Here is a 24,767-nt window from a genome sequence, read left to right as displayed (position 1 = left end):
CACCCAGACATGGTTGGGGACACCTATGGCCATGCAGTGCCCCTATATGGGAACCAAGCATTTTGGTAAACTTCTGTTAGCTCAGGCTTTCCTGAGGCTTCCTAAAAGTTGGTGACTGTGAGTCCTGGACAGGCAGCTCATGCAGAGGCGACACTTTCTGAGCAGCCCAGGATGCTTTCCTCAAGTCCTCTGCAATCCCTACTTGGGAGGACTGAACTCTTGACAGTTAAGAAACTGAGGTCAGGGCTTGTCTTAAGATACAGCTGTCTAGCAGAAACAGTTCTTGGACCTGGGTAGCCACTCACCACACTGCACTATCTGTGTGACTTAGACACTATCATTTTACTGTCATGCAATGCCTGGGGAGCAGAGGCCCTTGGTTAGGTGGGATGGTTGAATGAAGACAGTGGGGGTCTGTGACAGCCACCGTAGGGACTGGCAAAGCCTGGAGCCCACCTGGCACCTTTGGGTCCCCACCTATGGGCAACATGGGACCTGCAGGCAGAACACAGCCTCTGGGCCAGCTAGGGGCTCCAGCGTCACTGGAGAAGAGCAGAAAAGCTCTCAGGACCCAAGGTGGAGTTCTCTGAAGAACTAGAGAAGAACCCATTTGATATCGGGCTTAAAGTGACCAGAACAAGAAGTGAGGAACGATGTAGTCCCTTTAATGTGTTTCCCTGGGTAAGTATTCAGAGCACTGCCATAAAATTCAAGGGCAGATGTCACAGGGTGGAGGTCCTGGCACTCTGTGGAGGTGGGCAGAGGTGAAGGGGTCAGCAGCAGGTGCCATTGTGGGCAGTCAAGGGCAGGGCAGTGGGAACTCACAGTGGCTGGAGGCAGGAAAGGGCGGCAGGGGCTCCCAACCAGGAGCCGGGCTGCAGAACCGTTTACTCATCACTGGAAAGCGGCCTGGGAAAAATTCTTGGAAGGCTCTCCCTGAGGTTCTCCAGGAAGAGGTGGAAGGAGTGGCAGCCCTTGCTGCCGTGGTCATCGTGCTGTTGCTGATGCCACCCTCAGGAACTGGGTCTGTTACCTCGGTCAGCAGCCTGGCGGCAAGGACTGCAGACGGGGCTTGGCTTTGCTGGCTCCTCGGTCCGCCCTCCTGCTGTAAAATGTAGCAGACAAGTCCAGCCAGGCCAGTGGAGGTAGCAACTGGGATCACTTGTCACTTGGCCAGCTGTCAGGCAGGCAGGCCAAGCTGTGGTCTGCAGTTCACACACAGGAAGCCGGCTTGAAAACAGAAACAACAGTCCTCCGGCAGGACACTGGCCTTAGTTCATGACCCAGTCTCCACCACAGACTGCAGACAGTTCTGTCCAGGTGGGTAGCTGTGGATGTCTTGTTCTTTTCTCATCATCAGGGCTCCCTTTTTGGTGGTAACATGGGTCTGAACACTGACAACTGTCAGGTTTTCATGAAGCCCTGCTGCTGTGTTGGTGCATGTAATCTGCATTTGTAAGGCAGAGGCAAAAAGCCCTTGAGCTCAGCTCAAACTGGTCTACAGAGCGGGTTCTGGGGCAGCCAGGGCTACATAGGGAGACCATGTCTCAAAACAGCCCTCTCCAAACCCCATCTCAAGTTCCACAAAGGGTAAGGGGCCCAGGCACATTCTTGTGTTTTCCTGTATCATCATGGGGAAATTTCAAAGACCAGCCATGTATCCCATCAGCTAGCTCTCAGACCATGGGCTGGGAGAAGGGAATGGTGAAATACTTCTGTTTTAAGGTACCTAAATCTTGGTTGGGATCCAAGAGAGGGCCTCATTCATGCCAGGCAAGTGTTCTTTGGGCTATGCCCCCAACTCCAGAGCCACTATTCTGTTTGAGATAGGGTCTCATTCTGTACCCCCAGGCTGGCCTCCAACTTGTGGCAATGCTCCTGCCTCAGTACTGCTTCCTGAGTACAGAGTCCAGGCATGAGCCATCACACCGAGCCACAGCCATTTCTGACTAAGTTCTTTCCTTTCCCTTGGGGCTGCTGGTGATGCTGGACAGAGGTGGTGGCATGGCCTACTGACATGCCCAGTAAGATGACCTCTAGTCCCTGTGTGACTGGACCCATGAGAACAGCCTGGCTGGAGGCTAGGGGCAGATGCACATGAGGAGGGACTCCAGCTCTGGCACTAAGTGACCCCTGACCCTGAGTGACCTTTCAGCTTTGTTGGCCAGGACCCCATTCCTCTGGTGTTAAGGGAAGAGCTCCTCACAGATCCTGCGTGTGTCTTCAGGTGCTGTCACTGTGTAGCCCACAGTTCTGGGGTCTGTGAAGATCTCATGGTCATTGCCACCCTGCAGAGACACAACAGAAGCAGTAGGCTATGGTTTGTCCTGGTCCCTGGCTGCTGCCACCCTGATGTTCCTGGGTTAGGGAGGCTTCTTCAGTTCATTTCCCTTAGTTTCCAAGAAAGGAATGACATTTTAGTCACGCTGAGCAAGGAGTTTAACCTTCTCATGAACCAAAATCGAGCTCAAAAGGTAATTATGCTCATGAAAGGCATCAGAATGCCTTTGTGAGGATCTGGCTACGGCTTATTATTCTAGGGAAAAAGCACAGTAAATGACAATCTCACCGCCATTAATTTGTCTTTGTGCCCAAATTTCTCTGGAAAGTCACAAGGAGTGCTGGAGGGGCGGGCAGCCTGGGGTGGGGTTGCTCACACCCTGTGAAATGAACATGGCTGGTCAGTCTGCCCACAGCCACTGGTCACATGGGTGACTGGGCACTTGAAGTGTGGCCAGTAAGAGGGGAACTGAGTTGAGTTGGTTTGACTGTGTGGTGTACGTATGCATGCATGTTCCTATGTGTGCGCACACATCTGCAGGGCAGAGGTTGGCTGGGTCTTTCTCACTTAACTCTCCATCTCACTGAGACAGGGTCTTTCACTGAACCTGGCCCCACTGATTTGGCTAGCCCAGTTGGCCAGGGGGTCCTCGGATCTACCTGTCCTGCCGCCCCAGTGCAGGGATGATAAGCACGCACCACTGTGCCTGGCTGCTTACACAGGGGCTGGGGATCTGAAAAGGTCTCTCACTTGGGTGGCAGATGTGTGACCATGAACCATCTCCCCAGCTTTCAGTTAATTACCACCATTTTGAGGAAGCTAGGCTGCATGGCTACATCATCATCATCATCACCACTACCCATTTTGAGGAAGTTAGGCTGCACAGCCCAGGCTGGCCTCAAATTTAACATCCCTGCTTTGGCCTCCTTTGCCTGGGATTACAGGCACAGGCCACCATCACTGATTTTAATGAGGCAGAGATGGAGGGGCTGGCACAGGGATCCCAGAAGTCACAAACCATGGGACTAGGCTCTCTCCGGAGAATGGACCACAGGCACTTGGAAGCTGCTTTTGCTGTAAAGCATCTACTTCAAACCGCAAGGGGACTAAAAGCAGGATGAAGTCGTCACATCCTGCCTCAGTCCTAACTGAATCTGAGTGCCAGTCACCAAACCCATCTCACACCTTTCTAAACTGGAGGCACCAAGGAAGAGTCACTGTCCTAAACCCACAGTCACCTTGGAACAGCAAACTCTCCTGGTAGAACCACGCCAGAGGGGGGAATAACCCGAGGTGAGGCTATGCCTGGAGCACTCCTCCTGAAGGCCAGTTTGTTCCCACCTGGCAGTTAAAGCAGGCTGGATCCTTTTGCAGACCTCCTCCTCTCCCCCATCTGCCCTTTAAGCCTGAGCTCATGTCAGCTTCCTAGAGGTGGACCTGTGGTCACAGAGCCTGGGCTTTTGCCATAAAACTGGCTACAAATGGCTGGGGTGCAGTGGGGGCTCCTGACAGAAGCTACTACCTTAGAAGAGAAACTCCAGAAGCACAAGGCTTAGACTGGTCCTGTGCCAGCTACTACATCCGCCACTGACCCACACAGCGGGCTCCATGCTTCTGCTTTGTTGGGTCAGCGAGCCGCACCCGTGAGCTGTTTGAGGCAGTCTACACTTTATGTCAGGTGTGAAAAATCAAAACTGGGCCGCCTCTGATCCCAGCGCTCCGGGAGGCAGAGACAGGCAGATCTTCATGAATTTGAGGCCAGCCTGGTCTACAGAGTGAGACCCTGTCTCAAAAAACAAAGCCAGGCTGCACAGAGCATGGAACAGTGGGTCTGAGGTCATCTGAAACAGAAGCAGGCCTGAGCTAGTGGGTCTGGGAACTAGAGAGTGCACAGGCTGGATATGCATACGTCCTGATTCTGCTAGGACAAGCTCAGTACCCCAAGCTCCCAGAACAAAAACTATTCCTAAAGAAGAGAAGGAAGGCTGTGCCTGGGAATGGGCCATCCTATCCCCAAGGCATCTGGAAGTCAGCCTGTTAATATTTAAATCCTTACAATGCCCAAGGTCTGAGAATGGAAAGGGAAGCTGGCATTGATGAGCACTGGTTACCCCACAGTCTGTGAGCCCCTTTTCACAAGAAGGATCCAGAGCTGCTGCATGGCCGGCGTGCACTTGCTGCGTGGACAGCCACCCACAGCACAGACTGATTATCTGCACACTTTAGCCCACACTCTCATTGTACTGACTCCATGCTAAAACTTGATAACCTGCTTTTGGGTGAGGCAGGCACAGAAGTGGAAGGGACTGCTCTCAAGGGAGCAGCACTGCCTGGAGGTCAGGGAATCTGACAATAAAACAACAAACCACGCCTGCCCGCCGTGTGTGCGTGCGTGTGTGTGTGTGTGTGTGTGTGTGTGTGTGTGTGTGTGTGTGTGTGTATCTGACAATAAAACAACAAACCACGCCTGCCCGCCACGTGTGCGTGGGGGGGGGGGGGCAGCGGTGTCACGCGCCTTTAATACCAGCATTCAGGAGGCAGAGGGAGGTGGATCTCGGTGAGTTCGAGGCCAGCCTGGTCTACAAAGCCAAAGCCAGTTCCAGGATAGCCAGGGCTACACAGAGAAACCCTGTCTCAAAAAAAAATCAACCAACCAACCAATCAAACAAACAAAAGGCCGTCTGCAGGCAGGGCCAGGCTAGAATCCTGAGGTTCTGAATGTGCACCGAAGGTGAGTCCAGTTCTCCCAGTCTAGAACTAGAACATGGAGTGCAACGTGGGCTGGGCTGTAGGCCCTGGAGTGGAGGTCAGGTCTGCGGGTGGCTTGGAACTTGACCACTGTTCTACTCCTCTTGGCGGTGGAGCAGGAGACAACTGTGGGCCAGCCTTGGCATGACTATGTATCTAGGAGACACAGATTCTGTGACCCCACGAAGTCAACTGCATACCAGAGGTCAAAGCCTGTGCTTCCCTGAACTAAAGCCCAGACAGTGGTGAGGGATGTTTATGCACTGAAGAACCAGACTCAAGACCAGTAGACCATGCACTCTGGTGTTCAGGCAGGCAGGAAGGCAGGCAGGAACCCAGGGAACCCCTGAAGCTAGTCTAAGAACCTGTAACCTGGTTAAAAATCCGTCAGTTCAGGAAGCAGACTATGGAGAGCATGGCATCATCCAGGGATCCCCTCGGTAAAGAACTGGGTGGAGAGAACACATTGTATGCTGTCACCGGTCCAGGATGGCAAAATCCAAGTTCTCACCCCAAACATGGCTGAAGACAGCAGGATGTGATTTCTGAACGAACACCTTGATTGTTTAGGAAGGTACCAGTGGCTAGGTAAGCCCTCTCTGGGGTTTTCTACAGGCCCTGACCTCTCAGTCTCAGTCAGAGCTAAACATCTCAGCAACATTCTTACAGAGCTAGAGGCTGAGCTGGGCTGTGAGGAGGCTGTGCAGGAAAAGACGCACCTCTGGGGCTAGAGGCGCTTAGGGTTAGAACCCTGGCTCTTCTCCCAGGGACCCAGGCTTGACTAGCTCACAGCCACCTGTGAAACCAGTTCCAGGGGACCCAACACCCTCTTCTGAACTCCACAGGCAACAGGCAAAACACCAATACATATAAAAAAAAGTAAGCCCAGGCTCCTTGGGTTAGCCAGGCCCTGAGACCTCCCAGGACTGTTTCATCCTCACAGGGCTCCTTTAGAAGGGGAACTGCATCCCCATAGAGGTTCTCAGAGACACGCTTGTGAGTCTCACTACTGTGGCGAGCGGTGGGGCCATTTCCGGTCTGGGTGGTTTACCACCTTCACCCTTGACCACCCTGAGCTGACTTTCAAGGCAGATGGTCCCCCTCAGATTTCAGGAGGATGAAACGATGCACCACTGAATGGGAGGGGCCTCTGCAGACTACAGGAGGGAGGAATGTGGGGGGGGGGGCTGGAAGTACAGAGAGCAAGTTCACTGAATGTCCAGCTCAGGCTGCATCCCGCAGGTACCTGAAAACTAGATCCTCTGCTTTCTCCATTAACAGCATTTAGTTATCAACAGACTATTAAGTGAACCAGTTCAAAAGTGTACCAGCAGGTGGCTGGGCTCTCTTTGGAGGCAAAGGACTGTGACCTGGGAGACTTGGAGGAGAAAATTTTAAAGGATCACATCTTGGAGGCAGCTCCCCATTCCCCTGTAAAGGGCCATTGACTGCTACCTCCTTTCCTGTGTGTCTATTAATAATGGCCAGTCTAGTTGGAGGAAGGTGGCTCTCACTTGTTATCTTGTGTTCTAAGATTACAGATGTGGACCCCCACAGGCCCAGGAGTCCACTGTGTGTTTTCCTTGGTGCAATATGCCTTCAAACATGTTAAATCAGTTTTTAAAAAAATTGTTTTCTATGTATTGGTGTTTTGCCTGCATGTGTGTCTATGCACCAGTGTGTGCTTGGTATCCAGAGGCCAGACAGAACACAGCATCAGATTCCCATGGAACTAGAGTTATCTATTGTTTTGAGCCACCATGAGGGTGCTGAGAATTGAACCTGGGTCCTCTGGAAGAGCAGTCAGTGTTCTTAACCACTGAGCCATGTCTCTCCAGTCCCTTAAATCAGGTTCTTACTTTGCTGCTGAGCTGCAGGAGTCTCTGATACATTTTGATTTTGAATAGACAGACATATGGTTTGAGAGGCTGCCTTTTTTGGGTTGTGTTTTGTTCTGTTTCTGAGACAGGGCTGTCCCGGAACGCACTGTGTAGAGCAGGTTTGCCTGGAGCAACAGATCCACCTGCCTCTGCCTCCCAAGTGCAGGGACTGAAAGTGTACGTCACCACTCATGCACAGGCTGCCCTTTCCTGTCGTGATGTCCTTGCTGTGCAGTGGCAGTGTTTGTCTGGTCCAGGACTGACTACTGACTTGGCTTCCTGGGCCCGAGCTTTCAGGTCAGCCCAAGACAGTGTCCAGAGGCTGCTTCCTGTCTCTAGGTCTGCAATGTCAGGCTCACAGATAAACATCCGCACGGTGAACCATGGTCCTGTGATCAGAGGTGATACTCGAGGTGGCTGAGAGAACTCAGTCTGCCCACGGACGGGTAAGGTGGACAGCATACCCACACTGTGCACAGTTACCCGACCATAACAAAGGAAATGCTGCTGCTTTTTTTTTTTTTAAAGACAGGGTTTCCTGTGTAATAGCCTTGGCTGGCTGTCCTGGAACTCACAGAGATCCACCTGCCTCTGCCTCCTGAGAGCCGGACTAGAGGTATGTGCCACCACTGCCTGGCAACACAGGGAATTAATTCTTACTGCTGTTTGTAAGGATGAACCTGGAGGCTGTCACACTAAGTGAAATAATCCACTGTCCTCAGGGAGGTAGACCTCTGACAGGGCAGGTCTGCTGCGGGCCGCAGGAATATCATAAGAACTCAGCTGGTTATGGCAAAGTCACTACCTGGAGGAATCAGGGAATTCCTCCAGAGGAAGCCAAATCCCAAGGAGCTTTTGGTGTTACTTGGCTTGTTATAGATCAGCTGTCTTCTGTTATGAAAATCATGTGTGCCTTCATACTTTTCCCAATTGACTTTTCCCTAAGAAGGGCTAACAGTGTGGACTGATCACTCTCTGGACATACACATTCCAGGTATTTGGAGAACAGCCTCGGGAAAGCTTTCTCTGGAATCAGATATCTCCCTTGGCTACTTTCAAGGACTAGCAGTAATAACAGTCCACATGCAAGTCTCCTGATTTAAGATAAATTCCACACGGAGACACTGCCTAGGTCAGGTGGACCTTAAGTAATAGCTTTACACAATTCAGCTCGGACCCTCCTTTCTTACATCCTTACCAACTTTATAGACCACTAACTCCTTATCTAACCACTTCTAGGAATATTTAGATAACCTTCTGAGCTGACAGCTATGCTCAGCCAGAACTCCAGTTCAAGCCTCCCTGTAATTATCATTAGCAGCATCCGGCCAGGTCCATCCCCAGATGGAGGAAAGTACTTTATCAGAGATACCTCTGTACTCTCTAAGAACAGACTTAAGCATCCAGGCTACCTGTTTGAGAAGGCCTGGCAGATGTGCCAATTAAGCCTTACTTCCTCCTTTCCCAAACCTTACCTCCAGTTCCAGACCTCCCTTTAACTATCACCAGAGGCATTTAGCTGTACACAGGTTGCCTAGCAACTGAGCACACTTTCCCCAACCCTGCAGAAAAACGGCAGATAGCTTGGACAGATAAGAGCCACAGGAAAAAAGAAGACAGTTTTATTTTCTCCCATTGACCTAGCAACTTATAGATTCTTAACACTTTCTACCAACCACTTTTAAGATTATAGTTGAGCACATAAGAGCCCTCCTCTTAGATATTACCTGAATTTAGCCTTTGGTTAATTCATTTCCCCATTGGTCACTTCCCTTTGGGGTTGCAAGTGATAATTAACAGTTATTGCCTCCCTATGTGATTCTTATCACCCCTCCATTTGACCCTGGAAGCCTGGTTTTGCACTGCTAAGGGAATACTGCTTGTAAGTGTATATATACCAGGACTCCCAGGGCACGAGAGGACAGAGAAGAGAAAAGAGAATGGAAGAACTAGATGGGTAAGAACTTGAGAGGAACGAACTGAGATGGGGAAGAAGTAGATTGAAAGACTACAAGAGAGTACTAGAGGAACGAGATGGAAGATGAGAAAGAGCCAGATGGGGAAGAACAAGATGAGGAAGAGCCAGATGAGAGAGAAGGAGACGGGAGAGGAGATGATATGGGAAGGAACAAGATGATGAGAACCTAGAAAGGGCAGAACTAGATGAAGGAATTAAGATAGAATGTAGAGGGGATCGCAGACAAGTGCAGAGAGAAATCAGGCTAAAGATGACCTAAATATGAGAGCAGAATATAAGCTTATAACTGTCATAGAATAATAATGTATATGGACTAAGGAGTTTTGTGTACATAGATTCATTTCTTCTCATCAAAGATTAATTATCAGCTGGTTGTAGATTCTTCCCGGACCCTGGGAGGGGGCTATTGAGGGGCTGGACCCCCATAGTCCCCGATACAGGTCTTGACAGAGCAGCCATCAAAGGGACCAGAGCTCCACAGCTGTAGCATTTGTGATACCCTACTGGGTTTGGAGTGGCCACCATGCCTGAACCCGGATCCCTACAACAGGTGATGTGGGCAGTGCAGGGTGGGAAGCAGACAGGCACAATAAGACCCCAGCCCAGGCAGTGAGCAGCTGGTATGGAGGCTCCTCTTAGGCCTCGGATGGTGGCACTAGGCAGCCGTCCAGGGAGAGCCTCACAATGCTGCCAAAGTGTCTCTGAGGAAATGGCTTCATTGTGCCCCTCTCTGGCACAGTGTGTGCAGATCCTCACTCCAGTTTTCTCTGAGCGTCTCTGAGCATCAGACTCAGGTACCCCCCATCTCCTCATGTTTGTGACCTAGTGTGCACTGTACAGTGAACGTGGTAGTGGACGTAGAGCAGGAGAATAAGCGACAGTGGTGAAGGCTCTGTCTGCCTTTCTGTTTGTTCTACGCAGGGTCTCACTGTGGCGGGCCTGGAACTCACTGTGGACCGCACTGGTCTTGGTCTCACAGAGACCTGCCTGCCTCTGCCGCTGGAGTGCTAGCGCTGAAATGCAGAGGGTGTGACAACAGGTGATCTGACAGGCACTCCACGTGGGAAGTACTTAGTTCAAGAGGCCGATTGGAAGTGATCTACAGTCTTTGCTTCCACTGGGGCAGGGCCTCAAAGCTCTTAAGGGGAGGGAGGCTAGCAGGGCCAGCAGGCAGAGGAAGACGGCAAAACAGCCTGCTCTAGCTTCCCCCGCCAAGCCCAAACGGCACAGGAGACTTCCCTACTTACCGGCATAGTCTTGTCTCCAAAGAAATAGATGGTCTTGTAACCATCATGTTCTAGGTGTCTCAGGCAATACCGCTTGTCCCATCCATCAGGGAAGACGTCAAAGCTGATTTGGCCACCTGCAGGATGGGGAGGGGACACACCAAGAAGGTGAATGGGTTAAAACGAGGCTAAGGAAGGTTGGGGGGGTGGCTCAGTGGTTACAGGGCTTGCCTAGCAGGCCTGGGGCTGAGTTCCATCCTCAGCACAGCCTCAGGTGAGAGGAGGGAGGTAACAACTTTTGGAAAATAATGCAGCTTATTTTTATTTTTATTTTTTTAATATCCCTGTACACCACTTAATGCCTATGGACAGGTTCACTGCTGTTTTTCCCAGAATTATTATTATTACTATTAGTCTAAGATTTATTTATTTAATGTACCTTGGAGTTTTGCCTGCATGTATGTCTGCATGAGGGTGTCAGAGCCCCTGGAACTGGAGTTACAGACAGTTGTGAACTGCCATGTGGGTACTGAGAATTGAACCTAAGACCGTTGGAAGAGCAGCCAGTACTCTTAACCACTGAGCCATCTCTCCAGCCCCTTTCCCAGAATTATCAAACCTGGGTCTAAGCGATCATCTCTCTTAGTGCTTCTTCAAGGAAGAGACAAATATAAATGAAGCAGGCTTAGGTAAAAGCCTAGTAGGGGCTTCCCTATCCCTGTGGAACTGCTCAAGGTCAGTCTGAGCTTCATGTGAATTCCGGGCAAGTCTGGACTACAGAGTGAAAACTTTTCAAAAAAAAAAAAAAAAAAAACAACCCTAGCTAAGCCAAACCACCTAGGAAAATGCCAAAAGCAGGCTATATGAGCTCATCCTGCAAGCAATAGGTTTATTACATGAAAGATAACTTACAGGTAGGTACCCCCTAAAACCATTCATTCATTCATTCATGTGTATGTGTGTTTTGCCTGCATGTATGTCTGGGTACCACATGCATGCCTGGTGCCCGAGGAAGCTTTGTCAGAAACCCTGGAACTGGAGTTACAAATGATTGTGAGCTGTCACTGATGCTGAGAATTGAACACACCTTCTGGAAGAGCAGCCACTGCTCTTAACTGCTGAACTAGATCTCCAGCCAATATGGGGGTACTTTTAATAGCAGCAAAAAACCAACCAAACAAACAAAAACTCCAAAACATTTCCAAAGCTATTAGAAAGGCATTCACTTAACAATTCAGGAATTATTAAAAATCTTCCTGATTGGGCCACTTCTCCTACAGCCTGCTCACATGCTAAAGGCTGTAAGTCAAGGCTGACCATGCTGCCAGGAGAAATGAACACGTCTGACGCATTTAACGGTAAGGATGTGTGAGACAGCTCAGCGGGTGAAGGTGACTGCTGTCAAGTCTGATGACCCATGAGGCAGGAGGAGAGAATCGACTCCACACAGCTGTCCTCTGGGCTGCACACGTGTTGTGGCCTGTGTGCCCCACCCCAACGAACTGAAAATATACTAACAAAACTTAATAGGTCTGTGCTACCCAGGGATGAGGCCGAGATCAGGCTTGAGGCAGAACTCTGTACCAGAGCCACCACTGGCTCAGCGGCAGTCAGCACAGGCCTCTGAGCCTCAACAACTCTCTGGTTTCTGAGCTGACTCGTACTCTGTAAAAGCCATCCACTCATCCCTGTGGCTCCGTAATGGTGACACACAGCAAGATTTCAAGACCTCTTAGTCTCTTTCATCTGAGAGGCTCATAGTACCTCTCCTGGAGTTCAGCAAGGCTTCTCTTCCATACCAAGGTGTGAAGCTTTTACTGTCCACACAGAAGGACACAGCTCTTCTGTGTGGGAGAGGAGCAGGCAGGAAAAGTACTGCTGGGTACAGAGGTAGAACCAGAGCCAACGGCATGGGAACCACTTCCTGGCTTGGGGGTATCCTGCTGTGGCTGCTGGTCTACAGTCTACAGGCTTTGGGTGTAACTATGGTAGAGGAGTAGAAAGTAAAAAAAATCTACATCAGGATTAACATGTTGCTTGCTAGGTGTTGGTGGCTCATGCCTTAATTCCAGCACTCAGGAGGCAGAGGCAAGTGGATCTCTGTGAGTTCGAGGCCAGCCTGGTGTACAGAGCGAGTTCAGGACAGCCAGGGTTACACAGAGAAACTCTGTCTGGAAAAACAACAACAGAACATGTTGGGGCTAGGGAGTTAAAAGCATTGGCTACTCTTGTAGAGGTTTCGGTCCCATCACCTACATGGTGGTTCACACTGTCTGGAGCTCCAGTTCCAGGGCAGCCCACATCCTCTTCTGGCCTCCTTGGACATCCAACATGCACATGGTGCTCACACATTCATGCAGGCAAAACACTCAAACATATAAATAATAATACATCTTAAAAGAGAGAGACAGATTAACAAGTAAAAGAAGCCAGTTTTCAGAGGAAAATTGGAAGCTCTTTCTAACCCTGAATCACTGTGTGAACAGAGCTCAATCAAGTACAAACCTAATACAAAAAAACCACACACTGCCTGGCTAGATGCTTTTGGGGCTCCTCAGCTCACCATCCCCTTCCATTCTTGGGGGGTGCTTCGCCCTTTCTTAGTAACCTATTTCGATCACATCTAACTTTGAGAGCACAGCTCTCCTCCATCTCCTTTCCCGGTGGCTGCTGGGATTTTCATCTTACAGATACTATTTTTCTCTGAAACTAATAACGTTATCCTCATGATTCCTTCTGAGTCTGTTTCTAAGTTCTTTTATTGTTGAGACTAAGAACCCTATGAGGGAACCTCAGTTTCCCCACTAACAACCATCCTACCCACCACAGCACTAAGCATTTCAGCAGCCCACCACATGCTCTAGGCCATAGGGACCAAGCCTGGGTATGCACCATACCTATAGAGAAAGTGAGACCTTTCCCTGCGAACTCCTTCCTCAGGTCTGCTACAAATTTTTGTCGTATATTTTCTTTCTGAGAGAAACAAAAAGATACCAATTATCCACTGCATCGCAGTGTAGAAGCACTTTAAACACTGGCCATAGGCTACATGGTTTGGCTTCTTTTCTCAAACCTGGCCGTTGCCCAAGTATGTCTGAGAACTCACTTTATCAAGTTCGTAGAATTCAATTCGTTCCTCTTGGCTGCAGCTTCTTCCAATAGGGGACACATTCAACATGCCATTTCGGAATTCGATGAAAGTTCCCCTGGGGAGGAAAAGCCCCCAAATACAAAATACCTTATTTACTTAGGCAACATTACATTCTACACAGCGGAAGCATGTGACCCAGGTTTCTTATGGGCTGTGTGTGTTCCATGGAAGCTTTTTTTTTTTTTTTTGGTTTTTCGAGACAGGGTTTCTTTGTGTAGCTTTGCGCCTTTCCTGGAACTCACTTGGTAGACCAGGCTGGCCTCGAACTCACAGAGATCCGCCTGCCTCTGCCTCCCGAGTGCTGGGATTAAAGGCGTGCGCCACCACCGCCCGGCTCCATGGAAGCTTTGAGCCACATAGTATGATAGACTCAAAATGTAGCTAATCCAGATTGAGCTGGATAGAGATTTAGCATGGAAAAGCAATGGAATCATTCACAGATTTTTTTCATGTGTGTATGTATGTGTGCATGTAAATGTGAATGTACAAGTGGAAGCCAGAGGTCCATAGCGGGTGTCTTCACTGATTACTCTCCACCTTATTTTTTGAGACAGGGTCTCTCACTGAGTCTGGAGCTCCCCAATTCACCAACAATGCCTGATCAGCAAACCCCAGAGATCCACCTGTTTCTGCCTCCTCAGCAATGGGCTTGTAAGCATGCATACCAGACCCAGCTTTTTTGAGGGTGTGAGGGAGCAAGCTCAGGTACCCTGGCTTAAGCAGAAAGCATTTTACTGGCTGACCTACCTTCCCAGCCAAAGTAAAAGGAGATGTAGTAAAGGAAACAAAACTATGAACTCCTAAGAGGAGGAAGGACCCCAAGGGAGGAATACCCCACACCCCACTTTTTGAGACAGGGTCTTATGTAGCCCAGGCTGTCCTTGAACTCATCATGTAGCTGATGATATATGACCTGGAGCTTCTGATTCTCCTACTTCCACCTCCCCAGTTTTGGGATTACAGACTTAAGGCACCCTGTCTCCCTAGTCCTATTTTACATCGACTATTTGGTAAAATGATGTTTTGGATATTCTGGGTTAAACAGAGCGTGTTACTACAGCTACTCTGTGGTTCATTGTTCCCACTGTAACTGATTACAGCATCTCACAGTAATAAAGGGCTGGGAAAGGATCCCAGCATAAGAACACTCGCTCCTTCAGGAGTCTCACATCTGTTTCTGAGGCATCTGCTTTGCTAGTGAGCCCCTGAATAGACTGATGTCATTAACAGAGGATACAGACAGGTTCTTAGACTATGGAGCCGCGCTAATGACTCAGGAAATCTTATTCAGAGGCAGACTGCTCATTCTGGCTTGATGTGATCACAGAAAAGGAAGCAGACCAGGGAAGATGGCTAGAAACTTATTTAAATCATGTTTTTAGTTTTAGACTCAGAATACACATTTAGATTTTTGTTTTGTTTTTCGAGACAGGGTTTATCTGTGTAAAAGTCCTGGCTGTTTCGGAACTCACTCTGTAGACCAGGCTGGCCTTGAACTAACAGAGATGCCTGCCTCTGCCTTCCAGGTGCTGGGATTAAAGGCCAGTGCCACCATGCTTGGCCTAAAAAAATTTTTTTTGTTTTGGTTTTTCGAGACAGGGTTTCTCTGTGTAGCTTTGCGTCTTTCCTAGAACTCACTTGGTAGCCCAGGCTGGCCTCGAACTCACAGAGATCCGCCTGGCTCTGCCTCCCAAGTACTGGGATTAAAGGCGTGAGCCACCACCGCCCGGCTCAAAATTTTTTTTTAAATTTATTTTGTGAGAGGCAGGTCGGATAGGTGGACAACTTGTAGGAGTCGAGTCTATTCTTTCTTTCTCTCTCTCTCTCTCTCTCTCTCTCTCTCTCTCTCTCTCTCTCTCTCTACCACATGGGTCCAGGGAATGGGGTACCTGCTCCATCACTTTGGTTCCTTGAGACAGTCTCTCCATGAGCCTGGCTAGATGGTGGGTCAGCAAGTCCAATGGTCCTGTCTCTGTCCTCCACAGTGCTCAGATAGGCGTCCATGGGACCACAGCTAACCTCTTCCGTGAGGTCTGGGGATGTGAACCCGGCTCTCCATTCTGCAGAGCAAGCCTTCTTCCTCACTGAGCCTAGAACCCTCTCATCCCTACAATGTGATTTTTAAGCAGTGCAGGCCAAACACATTTGGATTTATATGACATCTAGCCTGAAGGCCTCCTTAAGACTTTCAGACTGTGGGCTTCTGATACTTTTTAAAATTATGTGTGCTCATGTATGTGTGTGTATCTGTGTGTGTTGTATGTATGTGTATGTAATGTATGTGTACACGTAATGCACAGCTAGTGTTTGACACTGTTTTCACCACTGTTCTCCAGCTTATCTTCTGAAACAGTCTTTCCTTGAAACCAGACTTCAATGCCTGACCTCAGCGACTCTTTGTCTCCACTCCCTCATGGCTAGAGTTTCAGATGACATGACCATACTCAGTTGATGTGGGTACTAGGGATCTGAACTTTGGCCTCATGCTGGTGTGGCAGGTACTTTAGTTACAGCAGTCTCCTGAGACCCTTTTTTTGAGATAAGATCTCACTCTGTAGCCCAGGTGGACCAGGAACTCACTATGAAGCCTAAAATGCACAGCAATTCTCCCGCCTCAGCTTCCTACATCATTGACGTTCACACCTGCCCCTACCCCGTTTTGTTCAAAACAGAGTCTCACTGTATAGTTCTGGATGTCCTGGAACTCACTATGTAGACCATTCTGGCCTCCAACTCACAGAGATCTGCTTGCCTTTGCCCTCCGAGTGCTGGGACTAAAGGCGTGCACCACCACACCTGGCCTCTTCCCTTTTTATTTTTATGTTTTGTTTTTTTCCTGAAATAGAAGTCTAGCTATAACTCCCAAGATGGCCCTGAACTTGTGATCTTCCTGCCTCAGCCTCTCTAGCACTGGGATCACAGGCAGATGCCACCACATCAGGCTCTGTCTCTTTGCGTGCTACTTCACAGGATTCTCCCCTGACAGCCCTGAGCCACAGGTTTCAGTGTCCAGCACTCATCACACGGGCAGCCATCTTTTTTTACAACTCTTCATGTGGCTGGCTATACAGACTGTGATTTCCAAGTAGCTGGATTGAGTGCTGGCTTCTGGCTGTGATCATGAATTCACCCGGAGAACCCACTACTCCATATTTCAGAAGAGCCTCCTTTGTTCAGAGTGAGCTCACCTTTTCTTAGGGAGTTTAATTTTTGCAATGTAGCTCAGACAGTAGTTGATGAGGTCCTGGATCACTGCCTCGCCCAGATGACCTTGAATACTCTAGGTAAACAAAGCATGAGTTAGTTGATATAACAGGAAGTACTTTTAAAGTGGCTTCATGGCAAAGCCAGATCCTCCGACACTGAAGAGGCCACAGGCTGGCCAGCCGCGACAGTGACACATCCTTCTGTCCTTTCACCTCTTCCTCTCTTCTGTTGGCGGAAAACGTCCGGCAAACCTGCAGAAGCATCTTCTGCTTCATTACTCAGGGACGAATCCATTCTCTCTCACACACTTCCCGGAAGGGCCAGAGAGCTTACCGCAATTATTCTTAATGCTAAGTACAGCTTCTCTTCACGGCCCCTGGGTGAAGGACCTGCTCTAGCTTTGGCTATTCTAATAGAAACATTGGACTCAAGCAGCTTTGAAAGGCCATTATAAAGATGCAGTCACTATCTGGAACAAGCAACAGCTGCGTGGGCAAAATTCAAACTTAACAAAGAATACAGTGTGAAGATCCGCTCCCTCCCACCCCGCACTCCCCAGCATGTGCCCGGAGGCATTCACTCATTATCACATGTAATGTGTTGTTCTATGTCCCCCTTTTCTTTACTGTTTTTATAAATTTTGAGACGGTGTCTCATTAAGTTGCCAAGGTTGGTCTTGAACTCACTTTCTAGCCCAGCAGCCCCTGAACTTTTGACCTTCCTGCCCCAGCCATGCTGGCTTACATATGACATATTAGTAGTAATACAGAATGAGCTGTACACTTGAGAACTTACCTGTTTACACAAAAGCTTCCCATCTTTGTATGCTACCAAGCCATTCTCTGGAAACACATAATCATACTTCTCAATCACTACAACCAAAACAAGATAAAACTGAGGATGCATTGAATAGAAACTGGCCTTTCTCTGTCTTCCTCAACACCCACCCCCAAGGACGCCGCTGAGCACCTGCAGGCTGTGCCAGCCCCTCTCATCAAGAGGCTGGGGACTCTGGCAGCAGCTCTGACTCCAGGTCTAAGGGATGACAAAAGAGCTGCAGATGGACCCTGCCTCCAGCCTGCCAGTGTGCAAAGTAAGATGCCGGCTCATCCATCCCTGTCGTGAGCCAGCAGGGAACAAGGGACAAAGAGGACCGCCACACTCTGCTCTCAGGCTTGCCAGGTCAGGTCTGCCAGGCTGAACTTTTTAAAACATTTATTATTTTGTGTGCACGTGTGCATTTGGGCATGTATATGCTATGGTGTGTGTGTGTAGGTCAGAAGACAATTTGTGGGGTTGCTTCTCACTTCTATGTGTGTTCAGTACTGGACTTGGGTTGACAAGTGCCTTCACCCACTGAATAATCTCCACCCCAAAATAATTTTTTTATAAATATAAAAATTTTAAAAAGCTGTTTTAGCTGGGCGGTAGTGGTGCACGCCTTTTATCTCAGCACTTAGGAGGCAGAAGCAGGTAGATCTCTGTGAGTTCGAGGCCAGCCTGGGCTACAAAGTGAGTTCCATGAAAGGTGCAAAGCTACACAGAGAAACCTTGTCTCAAAAAACAAAACAAAAAAGCTCTTTTTAAAAGATGATTCTTATACTCATTTAGACTTGAAGACTAGCATATAATAGCATATAACCCACAAAAGTTCTGACTGCCTCTGCTTCCCAAGTGCTGGGACTAAAGGAATGTGTTATTATGCCCACTTATTTGTTTTTTAGACAGGACCTCACGCAGCCCAGGCTGGCCTTGAACTCATTCTATAGTCCAGCATGACCTCAAGCTCACAGCAAGTCTCCTGAGTGCTCAGATTACAGGTATGTCCACCACACATGCTGATGCAAGGTGAGCTCTTAGGTGCCTTCTCGTATGAGTGTTTTGACTCTCGGTACATACATCCTCTCTCAAACACCCAGGTCTGCCACAGTGATACAAACCTCTCAGAGCACGTTGTTAAGTACACTCCAGAAGTGGGAATGGTGATCACCCTGTGACAGGATTTTCTGGGCTGAATATGCCTCGTTATGATGCTGATAGCATTTCTAAAGAGAGCAGCTCTGAGGAAGATGAAGTGGAATATGTCCTCAGACTGCAGAGATGACTCTTCCCAGTATCTGATCTGACCCACAGACTTGTGCTTTCAGGTAAGACATGCTGAGTCCCCAATCATGGGACCGTGATCCCCATGACACACTGGGCAATGTCTGGAGAGACCTCAGGTTGTCAAACTGCGTGTGGGTGCCTGTGGGCATGCACTCTACTGACAACTAGTGGCCAGAGATGGTACTAGGTATCCTACAGTGAACTATCCCGCCCAAGTGTCCTTAGGACTAACATGACTCTGGGACAACAGTGTGGTTTTTGTCTATTTTAAACTCATGTTGGCTTAAAAAAAAGAAAGAAAGCTGGGTGATGGTGACACTCGCCTGTAATCCCAGCAATCAGGAGGCAGAGGCAGGCGAATCTCTGAGTTCGAGGCCAGCCTGATCTACAGAGTAAGTTCCAGGACAGCCAGAACTACATAAAAAAAATGTCTCAATAAACAAACAAACAAACAAAAAATTATTTGGTATGTATGAGTACCTGCATGCATATATGTACACCTCATGGGACTGGAGTTACAGACAGCTGTGACCTGCCATGTGGGTCCTGGGAACTGAACCTGAGTCCTCCATAAAAGTAGCAAGTGCTCTTAACTGCTAAGCCATCTCTCCAGCCCCATCTGACCTCAAACTCCTGACTCCCCTGTCTCAGCCTCCCAAGTGCCTGGCTCACAGGACAGCATTCCACACTACAACCAATAGTGAAGAACTAGCCCTTCACCAGCCTCTCTGCTTACTCTTTCTCACAGGCCAACTATCTCAGAAGCCCCAGGAAACAGGTTCATAACACAGTCTGTACAGCAGCAAAGACCTGAGTTTACATCAGAGTGTACTCCCTCAGCAGGGTTGGGCACTAGAATTTTGGTGGGATACTTGCTAAAATGTGTGCCCAGGTCTTAGAAACCCGCTGTTCCATCTCCAGGAAAGAAGCCAGAAGACTCTCCAGCTAGGTGTGGTGGTTGATGTCTGTTACTCCAGCACTCAGGAGGACAAGGTGAGTTGGAGTCCAGCCTCGGCTACAAAGTGAGACCCTATCACCAAGGCTCTCTAGCTTCCTAGTCCTGTGCTGGAGACCCTGGTGATGCAGGGAGCCTAGGGACGCTATGATTAGGGAACGCTGGAACACATGCCTTCAGGGCTACAGGGACAAGGTACTGAGACCAGAGGCATGTACAAATTTGAGTGGACAGCACAGGCAGGAGGTGGGGCCCGGGCTGCAGTGAGAGAGCAGTGAGGGACATGTGAACACTAGAGGGAGAAAAGGTTCCAGAAGTGAAGACACAGACATGCATGACCTTCAAGGCGAGTCTATCTGTACACGTGAGTAAAGGGTTCTGTCAAAGGTCACAGAACTCACTTTTCTAGGACTGAAGCAGAGGCCAAACAAGGGCAGAGACAATGTCTCCCCAGAGAGGGCAGAAAGTGTGCCACATAAATGACAGTGGCTTGGGAGTGCAGGGGACACGGGGCGGCAGGTCTCCGCATCCTCGTGAGAAGTTCATCTTGCACTACAGTGTAATTAGCACTTACCATCATTTCCCAGTTGCTCTTGCACTTTCTCAAAATCCGACCCACCTACCACTCCAATTTTGGTCTTCTGCCTCAATGTTCGTAGGAAGCCATCCATTTCTTTTGTAATTTTCTATATGTCAGGAAGGAAAATAGGATAATTTTGAGTGACAATAATAGGATGAAAACTGCAAACTAATTTAGCTCCTATTTTTACACAAGCCCAGCGCTGTTACTAGGAAAAACTTAATATTTAGTTATATCTGTTCACACTTGTCTACTCACATATGTATGGTTATAGGGTTGGTTGTTCTCTGTCCTGTGCAATGACTTGCTTTTTCTATTTTATGACGTGGTGCCCTTTTTATGCTAATACATAGATCTAGCTTATTCTTTTTTGTCTGTTTTGTTCCAATATTTATCTGTGCACCACATGCCTGCAGTGCCTGAGGAGGGCAGAGATCACCTGGAACTGGAGTTACAGGTGCTTGTGAGCCACTATGTGGATGCTGAGTCCTCTGGAAGAGCAGCCAGTGCTCTTAACCACGGCACCATCCCCCAACCCAATCTTTTGTTCTTTAAAGGTGTTTTATATTACATGATACAATTTAATAGTCAGTAGTGGGTATAGTGTCACAAGCCTGTAATACCAACACTTGGGAATTGGAGGCAGGAAGATCAGGAACTCAAGGCCAGCTTTGGCTACATAGTTAGATTTCCTAAGACTGTCTTTTAATAGACAAACAAACAAAAATACAAAGGGGTGAAGTAGCATGATGACCGTGGCTTAGAAAGTTACTAAGCAAGAGGAGATACAAAGTTATTATGATGAAATGTCAGCTGCTTTTAACATAAGTGATAGGGATATGGGTTATCTACAGAGATATGGGTTCTCTGCTCACCATTTTTGTCAATGATCTCTGTGTGTGAGATTTTTCAGGATGCCAGAGTTGGAAAATGATTCATGGAGACCTATGCTCCACCTCCTTTTTAAAGGCTTTTCTCAAGTCTTACTGTTTAGGGATGGAATGACATTTGGAAGAAAGCACCCAGGCAGACAAACTTCTACACAAACACGGAAATGTGCACACACACCTCTGGAGTCCATGCTAAAGAGACTGAACCCATGTAGGTCACATTATGTCACCACAACAACTGCAGTAAAAGTCAACCTGCTCTTCCTCTTCCAGACTGCACTATGATTAGTGATGTCTAAGAATACACATGGATGAAGGCAGGAAAGGCTGATGATAAATAGATCTGCTACTAAAATATTTTAACCACAGTACCCAGCACATAGGAAAATTCTCTTCCAAATTACAGTTTTATTGTTAAAACTGCTTATGATCACTGTAAGCATATTGTTCCAAATGTCTACAAGAGAATACATTCTGGATCACCTGGCTTCTTTGCTATTCTACCTCATGCTTATCTATCCCCATTTACCTAGGAAACAGAAGCACTTTCCCAGTAGCATATCTAGTACCTGGAGTGCCCTCCACCTAGAACACTGAAAGGAAAAAACAAACTGGACAACTAACAGTGCCCTGAGGCCCAGGGACTTTAACCACAGCTGCTATAAGAAGCTGAGGCGGTTAGGGTTTCACTGGTTTCAGTTTCCTTATGTTTGAATGGTAGTAGCTGGGCAGTAGTGGTTCACACCTTTAATCCCAGCACTCAGGAGGCAGAGGCAGGCGGATCTCTGTGAGTTCGAGGCCAGCCTGGTCTACAGAGTGAGATCCAGGACAGCCAGGGCTACACAGAGAAACCCTGTCTCGGGGGAGAAAATGGCAGTACTAACTATCCTGCCCAGGATGAAAGATGGTGGAATACTGCAAGTTCAGCACTGTACAAAGGCTTAGGAATATAGACTCCTGACCACTGTGGCTCCTGGGCCAAACTGAACAACAGCTTGTTTCTATAATAACTGCATTTTAGTGTGTATGTAAATACATGTACATGTGCCACAATGTACGAGGAGAGGTTAGAAGACAGCTGTGGGAGTTGGTTCTCTACTTCTACCATGTGGGTTCCAGGAATTGAACTCAGGTCCCAAGGCTTAGGTTAAATGACTCTATCCATGAGCCATCTCAGTGGCCTCTGTAATACATTTATTAGAACACAGCTACTCAGTTTACATATGGTCTATGGCTGCTTTTGTACTAACGTTGAGTAGTTACTACAGGATATGTTCTACAAAGACAAAAACACTTAATATATGGCCCTTTACAAAACAGAATTCTGCTTCCAGTTCTAGACTATTGGCGTTTGTTGTTTTGAGACAGGTTCCCCAGGTTTGCCTCAAACTCACTATATAGCCCAGGCTGGATCTGAACCCTCAAATCTTCCTGCAGGGATTAAATCCTGTGCTACCTGCCACCTCACTGTTGACTTAACTCATTAGTGTGTATTGAGCAGTGAAGCTGAGTCAGAAAGGGCTCTGGAGAACTTGTGGTAGAATGTTATCACTAGACAGATCAAACTGTGGCTCAGAAAGGTAGAATGAGGTAGAGAAGGGGTTGGGTGGTGGTTTATCTAAAACTAAGACTATATTAAAAAACTTTACAAAAACCTATTACTTTGTAAAGTATATGTGTATGTACATGTCTTTCCCTAAAAGACGTGGGTTGTTAAACAAAAGTCTCAGTGCCAGGTGGGGGATACTGTTAACCAGAGAGACCTGAGACCCCCAAACAATACAGGTTATTGCCATTGCTCTTAGCTGGCCACCCTAACTACATGGTAAGTCCCATACTGCTGAAGACACAGCACACCTTGGTTGCAAGACCCCAGAGGAGTAAGGCTGGAACTGACATACAGAGCTTTCACAGTGCCGGGAGGTGCCATGCAAACCGCTGGGGGAAGAAAAGTCATTAACGGCGCTTCCCAGCCATGGATCCTGCATGCTACAGCACCGACTTGCCAGGCAATAAGTGTTCACTTGTGCAATGGCTGCATGATTGTTATGGGGGTAACCAAATCACTTTCTGACTGGACATGAGGCCTGTTCCACAAGAGGGAATTAATGCCTGGTACAATAAACTTAGTCAAAAGCCTATGGCTTAGGAGCTCATAGACCCTATGGGGGAACCTCTATTACTGTTGCTTTGCCAAATGAACTTCTTGTCAAACTGCCTCTGAATATTTATGTCCACACCCATAGGTTAATGCTGCTCTCAACCTTGGTACGAAGTTTCTTTTGTAGTGGGCAGTGGTTAAAGCAGACCTGGTCAGAGTGCTAAGAGTAAGTGCCCTAAATGAGACATCTTATTAACCCTGCCAAAGCTCGGGGAAGGGAAGAATGTAAGAGCCAGAGGATGAGGAGGAATGTTGGGAAATGCTGTCTTCTGGACATATATGGCGTTGCCCTCATGAATTCACAGCAGCTGTGATTGATTACCTGCACAAAATTAGTCAGTTAACTTTCCAGCATGGATGGTGCTGCTGGAATGTTGCCTGAGACTGTGTGTGTGTGTGTGTGGGGGGGACGACACTAAGTAGACTTCATGAATTATTAAAATAAAAAAAAGACATGGAAATGAAGAGGGATGTGTGGGCAGGTGTCCTCCATATGGAACACAGAGAAGTTGGGGATGAATATGATTGAGATACACTGTACACATGTAACTGCCAAATAAAAAAATATTATTATTATTTTTTGATTTTTTGAGACAGGGTTTCTCTGTGTAGCTTTGGAGCCTGTCCTGGAACTCGCTCCGTAGACCAGTCTGGACTCGTACTCACAGAGATCCGCCTGCCTCTGCCTCCCGAGTGCTGGGATTAAAGGCGTGCCACGGGGTGGGAGGTGGGGGGTGGTTTTAAAGATGTATCTAAGATTACACTTAACAGGCTTCTGGAACACACCCCCACGAAATCCGAAACGGGTGGGGTAGAGATAGCGACATTCAAGCTATTTGAGCCCAGTCTCAAGTTTGAATTACTCCTGCAATCACCAATCTGTGCAAAGGAGGCAGAGAGGCTGTCATCACCAGACTGACCCCACAAAGACTTATCTTTGACCATAACAACAAGGTTTTTGAGGGGAAGGAAGTTCTATTGGACCCTGCATGCTCTCAGCAGACAGCCTGGGGACCCCATCACTGCAGGCTGGTGGAAGCGGCTCACTTTTGAGGCTTGATCTGGGCACGGCACTGTCACGAATTTCTGTTATTCTCACCAGCACCCCATGCAACAGGCAATACACCCGTTCAAAGGGGCTCCGAGAAAGTGATTTGCTCAAGGTCAGACAGCTGAAAACCTGACTTTGATACACAGCCAAAGGAGACACAGCAGGTGTGTGTGGGGCTCTAAACTGGAGTTACAATCCAGGTCACTAGTCCCCAGGGCCCCCGAAGCAATCCGGACCCAAACTTTCCGGTTTTGAACGCGTTTCCTGCTCGGAAGGGGTTTTTTGACCCCCTCTTCCTGCGCACCCCGCTCAGGACCCTCGTCTCCTGGTTCCCGGGTGGTCGTCACCACGGTCTGGGCGCTGCCCGGGCTCCGCTCCACCGCCGCGAGCCTCCCGGGCGCCGCCTACCTGCCGCGGGGCAGTCAGGGTCCCATCCACATCGAAGAGGCAGAGCGCGGCCATGTCTGCAGTCAGAAGACTCGTTGGCACCCGGAACTCCACCCGGAACTTCCGGGTCCGTTCGGAGCCCCGTGGCTCAAGGCACGACGGGAAG

The 24,767-nt window shown here is 48.5% G+C and overlaps 1 protein-coding gene across 1 annotated transcript; it reads right to left on the bottom strand.

The window, feature by feature from the left end:
* Nucleotides 1–644: 644 nt before the first annotated feature.
* Pmm2 (phosphomannomutase 2) lies at nucleotides 645–24,767 on the bottom strand. Its single transcript, XM_028872866.2, has 8 exons — nucleotides 24,623–24,767; nucleotides 20,107–20,218; nucleotides 17,267–17,343; nucleotides 16,453–16,544; nucleotides 13,220–13,319; nucleotides 13,011–13,086; nucleotides 10,135–10,250; nucleotides 645–2,288 (listed from the first exon to the last, which is right to left on the bottom strand). The coding sequence occupies exons 1-8, from the start codon at nucleotides 24,674–24,676 to the stop codon at nucleotides 2,187–2,189; spliced, it is 729 nt and encodes a 242-aa protein (XP_028728699.1). The 5' UTR covers nucleotides 24,677–24,767; the 3' UTR covers nucleotides 645–2,186.

This window comes from Peromyscus leucopus, chromosome 8b (genome assembly GCF_004664715.2).
Source record: "Peromyscus leucopus breed LL Stock chromosome 8b, UCI_PerLeu_2.1, whole genome shotgun sequence".
Lineage (NCBI taxonomy): Eukaryota > Metazoa > Chordata > Mammalia > Rodentia > Cricetidae > Peromyscus > Peromyscus leucopus.
This window is presented reverse-complemented; position numbering and strand designations above follow the sequence as displayed.

Coding starts and splice junctions, on each gene's coding strand:
- Pmm2 (XM_028872866.2), bottom strand. CDS start 24,676: ATGGCCGCGCTCTGCCTCTTCGATGTGGATGGGACCCTGACTGCCCCG. Junction 16,545..17,266: donor GGAAGCTTTTGTGTAAACAG/GTAAGTTCTCAA, acceptor TTGTTTACCTAG/AGTATTCAAGGTCATCTGGG. Junction 2,289..10,134: donor TTGGAGACAAGACTATGCCG/GTAAGTAGGGAA, acceptor GTGTCTCTGCAG/GGTGGCAATGACCATGAGAT.